At 37.6% G+C, this 14,086-nt stretch overlaps 1 protein-coding gene across 1 annotated transcript in view; it reads right to left on the bottom strand.

Annotated features, from left to right (window-relative positions):
- Positions 1 to 14,086, bottom strand: part of LRRC2 (leucine rich repeat containing 2) — a 73,385-nt gene that overhangs the window by 46,124 nt on the left and 13,175 nt on the right. Inside the window, exon 3 of the mRNA XM_054032249.1 lies at positions 7,491 to 7,701. Within this exon, the coding sequence (XP_053888224.1) occupies positions 7,491 to 7,701 (211 nt within the window). The remainder of the gene's footprint in view (positions 1 to 7,490; positions 7,702 to 14,086) is intronic.

Raw genomic sequence — 14,086 nt, 5'->3', positions numbered from 1 at the left:
TACCAGCCAAGGAGGAGCTCTGAGAAGGAATTGGTAGTCAGGGAGGAAGTGGCGGGGTGGCCCAGTACTTAAGGGGCTAACCTAGGACTTACAAGATGCAGGTTCAAAGGCCTTCTCTACCACATGTGACTGTGGGCAAGTCACTTAGCCTTTCTGTGTCTCAGTTTCCCATCTGTAAAATGGAGATATTAGCACTTCCTTACCTCACTGGGGTGTTGTGAAGATAAAAACTATGAGGTGTTCAGATAGGATGGTAATAAGGGCCATGTAAGTAACTAGATAGATTAGAGACACTCCATTTAGTCACAATTCCTTCAGAGCTCCACTTTGGCATGAGGGTTAGATGGACGTTGCATTATCCCTTTACCAAACCCAAGGTATTTCTCTTCCCCCACTGACTGGTGCACACTCCTCTCCTCATCCACTTCATTCCCACTTGCTAGGGAGGGACAGTCTTTGGCATGCTCTCCTCCTACCCCAGAGGCAAGGTTCAGGTAGCTGCTCCTTGGAAGAGTGGACGGCAGAGAGAAAGCACATTACACTTCCTTGTTCCCTGGCTCTGCCGTGATCTAGCTCTATTGCTGTCCCTTCACTGGTCTGCCATTTCTTTCCATCTTGTACACATTCCCCTAACATCTGTTATTCCAAAGTGAGCACTGAGGGTGAAATCCTGGTCCTATTGGAAACACATGGCAAAATTCCCATCAGCTTCACTGAGGCCAGGATTTCATCCTGGGTGTTCTCCATAAGTAAAAAGATAATCATGCAAAACCTTTTTCTTTGTTAGAGAGAGACTGATCCAACGTGCTGGGCTTTTCTCTGCTATCTCAGACACAGATCCCAGCCATCTGACTCCTTCATAACTTTGGGAATGAATAAATAACAATTTAGGGATTTATTCCATTGTCTGGAATCAATCTGAAAGGCTTAGAAAATTTTACTTATGTTTCGTTAAGAACTAAGGATTGCTATATTAGTATCAAGTACGGCTCTCAAGCGATTAAAAAAATTAATCGTGATTTATCACACTGTTAAACAATAATAGAATACCATTTATTTAAATATTTTTGGATGATTTCTACATTTTTAAATATATTGATTTCAATTACAACACAGAATACAAAGTATACAGTGCCCACTCTATATTTATTTTTATTACAAATACTTTCACTGTAAAAAAAAACAAAAGAAATAGTATTTTTCAACTTATCTACTACAAGTACTGTAGTGCAATACCTTTATCATGAAAGTTGAACTTACAAATGTAGAATTATGTACAAAAACCCCAGCATTTAAAAATAAAACAATGTAAAATTTTAGAGCCTGCAAGTCCACTCAGTCCTACTTGTTGTTTACATTTGCAGGAGATAATGCTGTCCGCTTCTTGTTTACAATGTCACCTGAACGTGAGAACAGGTGTTCTCATGGCACTGTTGTAGCCAGTATTGCAAGATATTTATGTGCCAGATGCGCTAAAGAGTTATATGTCCCTTCATGCTTCAACCACCATACCAGGGGACATGCGTCCATGCTGATGACGGGTTCTATTTGATAACAATCCAAAGCAATGAAGACTGACACATGTTCATTTTCATTATCTGAGTCAGATGCCACCAGAACACGGTTGATTTTCTTTTTTGGTGGTTCGGGTTCTGTAGTTTCCGCATCAGAGTGTTGCTCTTTTAAGACTTCTGAAAGCATGTTCCACATCTCATTCCTCTCAGATTTTGGAAGACACTTCAGATTCTTAAACCTTGGGTCAAGTGCTGTAGCTATGTTTAAAAATCTCACATTAATACCTTCTTTGCGTTTTGTCAAATCTGCAGTGAAAGTGTTCTTAAAATGAACAACGTGCTGGGTCATCATCCAAGACTGCTGTAACATGAAATATATGGCAAAATATGGGTGAAACAAAGCAAGGGACATAGAATTCTCCCCCCAAGGAGTTCAGTCACAAATTTAATTAACGCATTATTTTTTTTAAGAGTGTCATCAGCGTGGAAGCATGTCCTCTGGAATGGTGGCCAAAGCATGAAGGGGCATACGAATATTTAGCATATCTGGCACATAAATACCTTGTAATGCTGGCTACAAAATGCCATGCAAATGTCTGTTCTTACTGTCTGGTGACATTGTAAATAAGAAGAGGGCAGAATTATCTCCTGTAAATGTAAACAAACTTGTTTGTCTTAGCCATTGGATGAACAAGAAGTAGGACTGAGTGGACTTGTAGGCTCCAAAGTTTTACATTATTTTGTTTTGGAGTGCAGTTATATAACAAAAAAAATCTACATTTGTAAGTTGCACTTTCATGACAAAGAGATTGCACTACAGTACTTGTATATAAATACTATTTCTTTTGTTTATCATTTTTACAATGCAAATATTTATACTCAAAAATAATATACACTTTGTTTTCAATTACAACACAGAATACAATATATATGAAAATGTAGAAAAACATCCAAAATATTTCATAAATTTCAATTGGTATTCTATTGTTTAACAGTGCAATTAAAACTGTTAAAAATTAATTGTTTTAATTGCGATTAATTTTTTTAGTTAATCACATGAGTTAAGTGTGATTAATCAACAATTCCAGTAACAAGATATTCTTTCTGGACTTTTGGTACAGTAATCAGGCCAAATTCAAATCTGATTGCAGTGGAATTGAACCCACTCACACAAGGTCTGAATTTATATCAATTGTCTAGACTTCCAAGTTTTCTCTGACAATCTTTCTTTATACCCAGTATTATATGAGATAAACAACCTAATGTTTTTCTATAGTGTGCCATTTTTTCAGGATATTCCCTCTTTCAATACATATATCTGTGTTGCTAAACCAGTGAGTAGTAGGAACTGAAATTTAAACAGGCTTTATATTTTTGCTTTCCTCTTCAATTCCCTGGTGGTTTTTTTGTAATCTTCAGCCACTGAATTAAAGCTGGCAAGCAGCTGATAAATTACTCCATGAAGAATGCCACTTGGAAAATGTTGAGTTTTAGCCTCTAAGAGTAAAACGATATCACAAAATATCTTGATTTTGAAAAACTATTTAAAGGCAATATACCAAGGTACCCACCACTTATTTAAGTATTACCAGTGAGAACAGAATCTACCTACTAGAGATGTTTCTGAACCAAAACTCTGGACTCCAAACACTCAATTTTTAGAGAAGTTCAGATTCTGATCTCAATCCAAACTTACCACTCTATCTGCAATGGGCCAAATCAACAGCCTGGAATCAAATACCTCCCTTAGTTTTGAGAAAGTTTGGAGCTGGTTCCAAACTTTAAGACTCAGACCCATCTCTACTCCCTAACCAGGGCAGGTTCTTCATGATCTCATAAAACATCTGGGGGTGTATAATGCATAATGATATAATGATGCGACAGAATTTGTCCCCTCTGGTGTGGTTATTTCACATAAAGAAACTTGACTTATTATGGCAAACACATAACTCACTGTCACCAGCAGGTTTGGAATAACAAATGGAAGTAGCCTCCTTACTGAGCCACAAAGTAACTGAAATTCACAGAGTAAAACTGAGAGAATAATTTGCAATAAATTATTTTTTTCTGTGAATTTCATTTCTAATAAATTTGTTAGTCTCTAAGGTGCCACAAGTACTCCTGTTCTTCTTTTTGCGGATACAGACTAACATGGCTGTTACTCTGAAACCATGTATTTTAATCTTCATTAATTGTACCTGAGGTCATGATTTGATCATAAATAATTGTTTTACTGTAGTTCATTAGCAAGGAGTTTGTTGAATGCATTTGATATTCAAGCTTTTTTATTGGACATGTACTGCTGGAAATGAGGGTCAAGATCCCCAGCTGGCATAAAGCAATATAGCCAAGATCTGGTCCAAGGTGTTTTTCAGTTCTCTGACTGCGTGACTGGATAAGTATAGGCACTTTTTCTAGTGCTAATGCTGACAGTCACAAATTCAAAAGTTGTTTTTCCTGAAAATTTTCCAACATTCACTTAAAATTTGCTGATTCCACGAACATTCTTGACGGTAAACTGCTTTCTGTGAATAACTAATGAATGAAACACTTAAATGGCAAGAAGCTAGTCAAAGTAAATTCATTTAATAATTCAAATAAATATTCATGGCATTGGGTTTTTTTTACAGCCTTCACCCATCTGCAGTAGCTAAAGCTTTCTCTGAAGAACTTATTTAATTCAGTTGGTACACGTTTGTGGTAAAATCACAACGAATCTCAGCTAAGAGCTTTATCAATGGTTGTCATTCTCTGCTAGGTAGCTGATTCAGACACATGTGGTTAAGAGTCTAAAAGCACTACAAGATTATTTTTTCATCAAGGGTTCACTTGGGAGATTCTCTAAGGGCAGATAAGGATAAACAACATGGAGAGGGAATTGCATTATAAAGGGAGATCTCTGAAGGAGCTGCAGAGAGAAGAGTCATGCAATGGGAGGACAAATGAGAGAGAGAGTGACTCCATAAATTCTGATGTTATTCTGGCATAGAAGTTTTCTTTCCTATTTGGCAAGTACACCCTATAATAGTTAATTCCTGGATGGACATCACTCACTCACTCATGCCCGTCACCCCAATCGGGGTATGGGCCGCCAACCACAGATCTCCAGAGTCCTCTATCCTGGGAAATTTGCTCTAGATGGTTCCAGGTATAGCCCATTTTTATGCTATCAGCCTGAAGGTCGCGTCGCCAGGTGTTTCTTGGCGTAGTGTGTTTGTTGCTCCTCATCTCTGCTGCGACCTGCACCATCTTTCTTGACTCGTACATGGTCCTCACGTTCCATGTACCGATGGTAATCCTCCTAGTTGCAAGAAGGGTAATCGGCTTAGTGGTTTCCTCACGACTTTCACCACCCAGTGTCATGCGTCTTCGAGTTGAAGGCCCTTCTTTTTCCAGGCTAAAAGTCTCTGTTATCTCTATTGTTGGCGTTTCTGTAGCAAATTAATTTTTTTACGGGGTGGAGTTGCTAGCCCCACGCCCAACCCTCCTCCTTTATCCTGACTTGGGACAGGCAGATGGCCCCAAAGGACCTCTCTGGTGGAGTTCTAGATGGACATATTTCCATATAATGGACACCCCACTAACCTGGAAGATTCAAATGACACTACTTGGAAAAAGTTTTGTAGACCAATACACTAGATCCACTGTCCCAGGACTACTCAATACTTACTGTTTGCTGCCAGGTTAGCTCTATCTGTGAACTGGAAATCTACATTACAACCCAAACTGTGGTTCCAGAAATTAATATATACATGTTCTTTTACCACCCTCATCAACTTAATAGCTCAGCACCTTCCAGTAGTGCATTACATTATGACTAACATCTGTCATGTATGGTTAACTCTCTCTTTCATGCTCTCCCCAGGGAGAGAATAGTGGGTACAGTGAAGTGCTTTGTTTTATTAGGGTTTGTTGGAGGGTTTTTAACTGTAGATGCTGCCATATGTTTATATCACAGAAGGCAAGGTCAAAGAAGCATGCCTTGCTCTTATAGCAGAAGGTGATGAAGTTTGTGATGCTCCTTCATTTCTGTAGGAATTCCACAGATTCAAGGTCAATCTACACTGTAGCTGTGCGGCTCTTGCTGCAGTAGTATAGACATGCCCCTAGTTAAACAGCTAGGCAGACAAAAGCTACTCTCTGAGTAGCTTTATGATTTCCCCCCTTTTCTCATAATACACACATAAAGAATTATCTCTGATTGTAAAAACAGGATATGCTTCAGAACACTTTTATTTCTCTAGAAACCAACTCCACTACTAATTGACCGGCATCAGTTGAGGAAGTGGACTCCTGATCTCACTTCTAAACTTAAGTATCATGAAAAGCAATGCCAAGTGTTATTTCTACTACTCCATGACTGGTAAGTTTTACTTATCATTTTGTTTTAAACAAATACAGAACAAAATTTGTCTCTGAACCATCAAGGAATGCAAGCAAACCTCTGGGTATTTTAAAAGTGATTGACAAGCCAACCTAAGCTGATATCGTTACTGCCGTCTCCTTTGCACCATAGGTGGAACTAGGGAACAATCCCATTGTATTGTGATGGTTTAATACCAAGCTTTCCAGAGGACTACATTACACACATCAGTGCAGAATTAATGATCAACATTGTGACACTGCACTCTATATGATTTTATGAAAATCATAATGATTATATGATGAGTGTGAAAATAATGTAACTAAAATATGCTTCATGCAAAAGGTCTCTTGTAAGGTATAATCTACTGAGTGTGGTCATCCTATTGTATAAATGTATCACTCTTGTATCTGAAACTAGAAATATGAAATATAACTCTGATGTCCTATGAGTTATGCAAAGTGTGGGCCATTAATGGTGGTTTGGAATCTTAATGGCTCCCATTAACCAGGACAATTGACTGTAGATGGCTCTGTTTTGCTTGTAAATCTTCCTGTATACGTGCGGTGCTGGCAAGTGGGCAATGAAGTCTGTCAGTGACATGTGATCATGTCACCTGAATTGGAATCCATCTTTAACCTGGTGCATTTCCATTGAGAAGGAGGGGTGGAAACCCAGAGGGACAAAGGATTCCTGCCTTATGCAAAAGATATATAAGTGGGTGGAACAGAACAAATGGGGCAGCCATCATGAGAAATCCCCTAGCTACCACCTGAGCTGGAACAAGTGCTGGACCAGGGGAAAGGATTGTGCCCAGACTAGGAAGGCATCCAGTCTGTGAAAGAAACTTATTGAAACATCTCTGAGGGTGAGATTTTATCTGTATTCAGTTTTATTACTATACTAGGCTTAGACTTGCGTGTTTTATTTTATTTTGCTTGGTAATTCACTTTGTTCTGTCTGTTACTACTTGGAACCACTTAAATCCTACTTTCTGTATTTAATAAAATCACTTTTTACTTATTATTTAACTCAGAGTATGTACTAATACCTGGGGGGAGGAGGAGCAAACAGCTGAGCATATCTCTCTATCAGTGTTATAGAGGGTGAACAATTTATGAGTTTACCCTGTATAAGCTTTATACAGGGTAAAACAGATTTATTTGGGGTTTGAACCCCACTGGGAGTTGGGCATCTGAGTGTTAAAGACAGGAACACTTCCTAAGCTGCTTTCAGTTAAATCTGCAGCTTTGGGGCACGTGGTTTAGACCCTGGGTCTGTGCTGGAGCAGACTGGCATGTCTGGCTCAACAAGACAGGGTGCTGGAGTCCCAAGCTGGCAGGGAAAGCAGGGGCAGAAGTAGTCTTGGCACATCAGTGGCAGCCCCAAGGGGGTTTTTGTGATCCAACCCATCACAAATATATTTTAAAACTAAAAATGTTATTACCTTATAACAAGAAAGGAAGGTAATATTATTGTCACTTCTAATGCAGTAGAAAACTACTCAGAATGGACTAGCATGTCAGGCTTTGGCATAAAATGTTTTGTTAGGAAAAAAAATGTGCCATGCTAATCAGCCAAATATTGCAGAAAAAGGCTCAGCCTAAGCTTACCATCCAGTGATCTCCAGAAAGTTGAAAAATAAACTTGCTTCTTTCTTTGACTGTTTCATCTGACAAAGTTCTCTTCTTACAGAGCTGAGAGTTCTTCTCAGTTTTATCCAAGACCTTCACAGTGGTATCTATGAAACCATTCTTTAGGTATGCAGATTGTGGAATGCCTTTCTTTCTGCACTCTAGTACAAAGTCCCATTCTTGTTTTATCCTGAAATAGTGCAGATAAAGAGTTTCTATGAATCCAAATAACAGAACTCAAAAACTTAAAGTCTTATATTTTAAAAGGAGACTCACTCCAACCTCCAAATTAGTGCACACATTTCATACATGTAAATAACATTTGAATACACGCAAATCAGATGGAAACCCATTTGATTTTTGTACTAAAACAGTCCTACTTGCACTTGGAAATGAGTAGGCATCTTTGCATAGGCAAATGACTAAAGTTGTAAATTATGCATGTAAATTTAGAGGCCATTTTTAGAACTTCTGGCCCAAGAGTAATGCTTGAGTTTGTAAGGATGAATAGTATAATTCAGATGAGTAGGATCTTCTTTAATGCCTATGCGAACAAGATCAACTCCAGAAAATAATGCACACATATAGGGCCTATCCTATATGAATTTTGCCATTGATTTCAATAGGAGTAGGCTCACACTAAACAAGTTACAAATATATATGAATACAATGAAGACCCTACATTGGTCCTGGGTTTATGCCCATAATTTTGCAACTGGAAAAATATTTTCCCAACCTTTCGCAGCCATTGGAAATAATTTTTCCTCCTGACTTTTTAGATTCAAGTAAAGAGTTTTTCCTAGAAAAGAAAAAACGTTGTCTTCTAAAATTATGATGTGTACATCATAGAAGAGGTGAAGTTAAAGGTCAGGTAATATATTTTATCCCTGCTAATTTCAACATGAATGTTACTTAGGGCTTGACTATGTGAAAAAGTTGCACCAGTATAAATGAGGGAGGCATTTAATTTTAGAGACACATATTTTGGTTTAAGGGTAGCTTATTTTGGTTTGGCTCAAGTCAATTAAGGAACAGGTGTAACTAAACCAAAATAAGCCATTTTTATACCAAAAGAAGAGTCTCCACAGAGCCTTTTGCCCCAGTTTAACCATAATGGTTTAAAAGCCAATTTAAATTATACTGATGCAATTTGGTAATGGAGACAAGCTCTTCTATGAACCCAGAGATCACTGGCAAAACAGGGAGCAGACAGTGGCAAGGTAAGAGTTAATAGAGAGTTCACATAGGAACAACTAGGAAAAATCTAAAAAACACTGTTATAATATACATTGGGAAAAATAGGTCCAAGACACCTACATACTGTTTTCTAAAATTATTCTACCAGTGAGTGCATCTAATTAACTATAAAAGCTTTTTGTTGTTGTGAGCGAAAAGGTGGGCAAGACAGAAGTGTGCAGAGAAAAATTAAAATAAACCCCAGAAGGAAAAAGAGGGAAGAGAAAAAGAAAAACAACAGGATTTGAACCATTAAAAGGGGAAAACTAAAAAGTACCCAAATCCCTAGAGTTCTTTTCTCTGATATCTTAGAAATAATCCTAACTTAGATACCACTGTTGTGCTGCTCCTTCTTTGTACTCTCCTCCTTCACTTGTCCTCCAGGTATATGCATTCTATAATTGTTGAATTTTGATTCTGTGACACAATCCTCACACACCCGTGGAATTCCTTTATCATCCACCAAAAAATTAAAAATTTCACTGTGATAATTCAGTGAAATGAAAATTGGCTTTTTTGTGCCTTGCCTCCCTTTACTCAGCCAGTCCCATAAATGGTTGTTTCATTTTTAGCTGGTTGAATTCAGGAAACCTGAAGTAAGTAGACGAGGTGGGAGCACAAAAATCTTCCCTCAGCCCAGAAGCAGGCCACCTCCACGCTGACCGTTATTCCCAACCCAGGGAGACTTGAGACAACACAATAAAACCCACAAAGGGGAAGATTTAGCTCTAAATCCTTTAACTGTGGTAACAACCAGAGAAGCATTAATGACAAGAGAATGTATTTTCCTCTGATATTTTACTGATAAAATGTAGAAAATACAAACATCTAGCGGCAACAATACATTGTTAGTTAAGTAAAATGCAGTTAAACAAAACCCAAACCTCTGATAATTCAATTATTGATCAATGCAGCAAAAGAGGAACTGAATGCAAAAGAATTATGACAACTACAAACTTAATGACAAATTCAGCAAGAATATAATCACACAGTGATGTAAGAGTGAAGAAGAAATTCTACATAGCCTTTTAATGTCAGCTTAATGCAATATGCTCTTCAGAGCTTTTATAAAACGATCTTGCATGGTCATCAGGTTAAGCATCATAGAGAAATACTGCATGTGGATGGAGAGTGAATTATACCAATGGGACAACAAATATGTCTGATTTTATCCAGTATGTGTCAGAATAAAGACATGGTCAATTCCAAGGGCAGATATTCTAATCACTTGCAATCATTGCTTGTACCACTGGGGCTGCATCACCAACCAAATATGAATCAATACAGCTTTCCTTGCACAGAAAAAGACTTCTATATAAGCTTGGAAGAATTTGATTTTTATCAGTAAACATCGATTTTCACCATACACACACAAATGAACAAAAAAAATACATCTATAATAATCTAAATTTACAGATAGGCAAAGTAAGAAAAATACTTCTTGACAACTTCTTAGGGACTGATTTAAGTATATTTTCTGTGTATATTTTGAAGTGATGTTGACAGTTTGTGTTTTAGTAGTTATAAAGCTTTAATTTTTTTAATCTCCATCTTTACTGTCATTAATTACCTACAACTGTGAAAATGTAAATAGGTAAAAGCCTAAAAAAAAATGCTTTAAAGTTAATGTTGATATTATCCATCAAAATTAGAAAAAATAAAAATTAAATTCTGCCAAGCCTACTTATAAATCAATGGTTGGCTCATTATTCAATCTACTAGTCTAATCTGATGCCAGGTACAAAATTCAGACAATTTTTGCAGACCAATTAATAAACATCATTAAATATAATGATACATCTGTCATTTGTATGCTACAGGTAATATCAGACCAAGGTGACAGGGACAACTAGGGGTTCATCCACTCCGTTCTAGCTAGTCACTGTTAAAGTATGTGATTGCCATTATTTCCTATGGAACCCTTATCAAAATAAACTGTTTTATCTCTGATTGACAATCTCATATAAGGGAAATTATGTATTATCACACTTCTGCTATCAAATGCTATCATGCATGCCTTTGAAAAACAAAAAAAAAAGCACCTCTGTTGTGTGTGAGAAAATTCTATAAAACAGTGCAACAAATTCTTGGGTGGTTGGTGCCAGGGGCGGGGGGGGGGGGGAAGGGGGAGGGAGGGTTGTTTTAAGAAAACACTCCACCAGCAACTATTTAACATTCCCAGTCCTTTTTAAATCTGTTAACATTTCTCTGAGGAAAGTAAGTAGTTTTCCAGTCTAAATTCTTTGTTTTGAACACTTGCTTTCTTTTAAAGGCCCTGGAAATCCCTGGAACACGTTTTCCCCTACAACAAATGCATAAAACGGTAAGGAAATATTTTATTGGACCAACTTCTTAACTCATCCGCCTTGTCTCTCTAATATCCCGGTGTTGTGGAAAAAACGGATTTGACGTAACTTACAGCCATCTTGTGTACGTAGCGCCATCCGCCGCCTAAATGGAAGCGAGGACACCACATAGCAAGGACAAATTATTCCTAAGTCAGACAGAACAAAACCAGTTGCACACTGCAGTTTTACTGAGTGTGATAAAGTGAAAGGACAGATTCATGAAAAGGGGAAAGAAATATGGGGAACTGACTTTGAAATTTTTTTGCTGAAGCTGCTTTGCTAATAAGGAGAATAATGAATTGTTATTGGCTATTGAGAGAAACAGTTACCACTGCTTTGGGTTCTGAAAGTGCTGGGTAACTCTGGGACCAATATGGCAACATGTAAGATAGTTACAGAGAGACAAACCGCATAACCCCTAAAGTTTATTTTTTGTGTTCTTTTTATTAATTAGTAATAGTATTACTGTTATTAAGCTGTGCAATAGCTTGATCCTCATCCTAACCGTTAGTTAATGTTTCACTTGTTTTAAAGAGATGGCTATCATTCTCATGGTATTTAAGAGATAATTTGGCCACAATTGGGCCCAAGTGCGATCTGAGGCCCTAGTTCAGCAAAATACTTAAGCGTATGCCTAACGTTAAGCACGGAAGTAGTCACACTGGCTTCAATGAGGTTATTTTTGTGGTGATAGCTTGGTATATGAATAAGTACACCTTGCTGAAACAGAAGTCACTCTTGCCCTAGAAATCTGTCAACATTGTGATAACCTCGCTACAGACCAATCGAGTATCAGTTTTCAGTAAGCCCTCAAGGTATTATTTTTGAGGTATGGAGTAGGATCAGCAGAGATTATGACTATTTGTTTAAGTGTTATTGTTTTGGTTATCAGGGCCAGCTCTACCTTTTTTGCCGCCCCAAGCAAAAAAAAAAAGCCGTCCAACAAACTGAATAGCCCCTCAGAATGTGCCACCCCAGGTACCTGCTTCCTCTGAGGGTGAGTGGTCAGAAAGTTTTTCAAAAATAGCTGAACCATTTTTTGCTCAATGAAGGACCAAAAATAAAATACTTTCACTATTATAAAAATTCTTACAGCTTAAAAAAAATAGCCACGAGCAGTAAAACAACTGGAACTCAAACAATAAAGTCCAGCAGAGAAATAGAGGAGAGGCTTTGAGTGTTCTAGTGAGAGTTAGTTTTGATCAACAAAGTTATAAGCCTTTGAAAAAAAGTTACACGCTGCACATCGACTGAATATTGTCCAAGCTTTTTTCATACATTCAGAAAGAGTCTAACTCATGGTTAACTTAGCTACACACTAAAAAAGTAAGTGAAGATAAGAAATGTGAGAGACAGTTCTGCAAGCTCTGCCTTATTCACGTCATGTTTTGTTGGTGGGCTGGGAATGAACCAAGGGTATTTACTGAGCCACTTCTTGGGGAGAACCTTAGGTGACTAGACTGGACATTTCCACATTTTTCAGAGCTTAATGGTGCAGTCTTAGCTTTGTATTAACAGTGTGTTTGTGTTTTAATTGTACATTATGGCATAAGTTATAAGGTACTTACCTTTTATTTTTATTTTTTTTTAAGAAGACAGAAGGTGGAGGTAGACTTCCACATGATGAGTGCACTTAACATACTACATGAAACTTCTCTGACAGCATGCCAGATTTGTATTTACACTTCAGTATTACAGGATGCAACAAAAAATCACTGAGTATCATCAGAATGTAGAAGAACCAATTTGAAGCTGTATTGTAAGCAACATTACTTACATTTTAAAATGATAGTCTTTATTTACATGCTGATATTGCATTAAACCAAACCCATTCCCACGCATTAGCTGCTGGCTCTATTCTCTAGAATTTGTGTTGATTTCTATACAGATGTAGTGAACATACAATACTGTACATCTCTAACATATTGTGACTTATAAGTTAAGCCATGATCCGGAAAATTTACAATGAGGTTTTCTGGTAGGTTTTGGGATCTTGAATAAAACCATCATTTACTCCTTAGGAGAATACTGTGGCCAGTGTTTTAAGAGACAGAAAAGCAAAACACTAAGCTACCTACTGGCCTGTAAAAGTGTCCAACTATTCAGCAATACACCCGCTTTTCTGAGTTTATCGAACCCATCTCCATTTTTGAAAACCACCTCACTTACAGTACTTCTATCTCCCCAAGTGCATTGAAATACCAACACACAACTTTCAAGTGCTTTGGGAAGCATACAGTACCTCCCTGCTTATGTAGAAAGTCAGTTTCTTTTCAATCCATTAAGTTCCTCTCCAAAATAGAAACAAGTTTGCAGAAAAAACTTCATCCTAGCAGAAGCTGTCCCCCACCAGGGGTACAATCAACCTTTACCCAAACAAACAAAGTCTTTCCTGGTGTGAGACATAAAATATAGAACAGCAACAACAACAACAAATCTTTTCTTTCACTAGGGACATAATAAATATCATTCTCTCTATAGCACTTATTCAACACACTCCTCTTCCTACTAGAACTGGGTTCATTCCACAACCTACCCCTACTTGTTTGCTTTTCCCTTTCATACCCTACGCTTGGTCCTGATTGTTTATGTAGCCCAGCTCCATTGGCTCCACTCCTTAATCCTTTTCTTTCTAATTTCACAACTCTGGAGAGCCAACAGGGAAACAGATGGTTCACTTGACTTTGCCCAAGTGGATCCAGGGCCCAGCTATCCAGGGCTTCATCATAGGACCCAGATAGGCAACACACCCAGTCACAATTTCTCACATCATCAAACTTCAGAGTTAGGTTTTGCTGACAAGCTGTTAACATTTTAGAGTGGAACTCTCAGTAAAAGGTTCATAATCTTTGTCACTTTTAACATAAACAGAGTTAAAAAATGTATGAAATTCATTTATCAAAATCCATGTTTGCATAGGTAAGGTTTCCTCTTTGTAAAATCTTGTGTCTCAGAGGATTACAAATGGAGGAGAATCTTACATTTTTCACA

Source organism: Malaclemys terrapin, chromosome 6 (genome assembly GCF_027887155.1).
Source record: "Malaclemys terrapin pileata isolate rMalTer1 chromosome 6, rMalTer1.hap1, whole genome shotgun sequence".
Lineage (NCBI taxonomy): Eukaryota > Metazoa > Chordata > Testudines > Emydidae > Malaclemys > Malaclemys terrapin.
The sequence above is the reverse complement of the archived record's forward strand: the minus strand, read 5'-3'. Positions and strand labels throughout refer to the sequence as shown.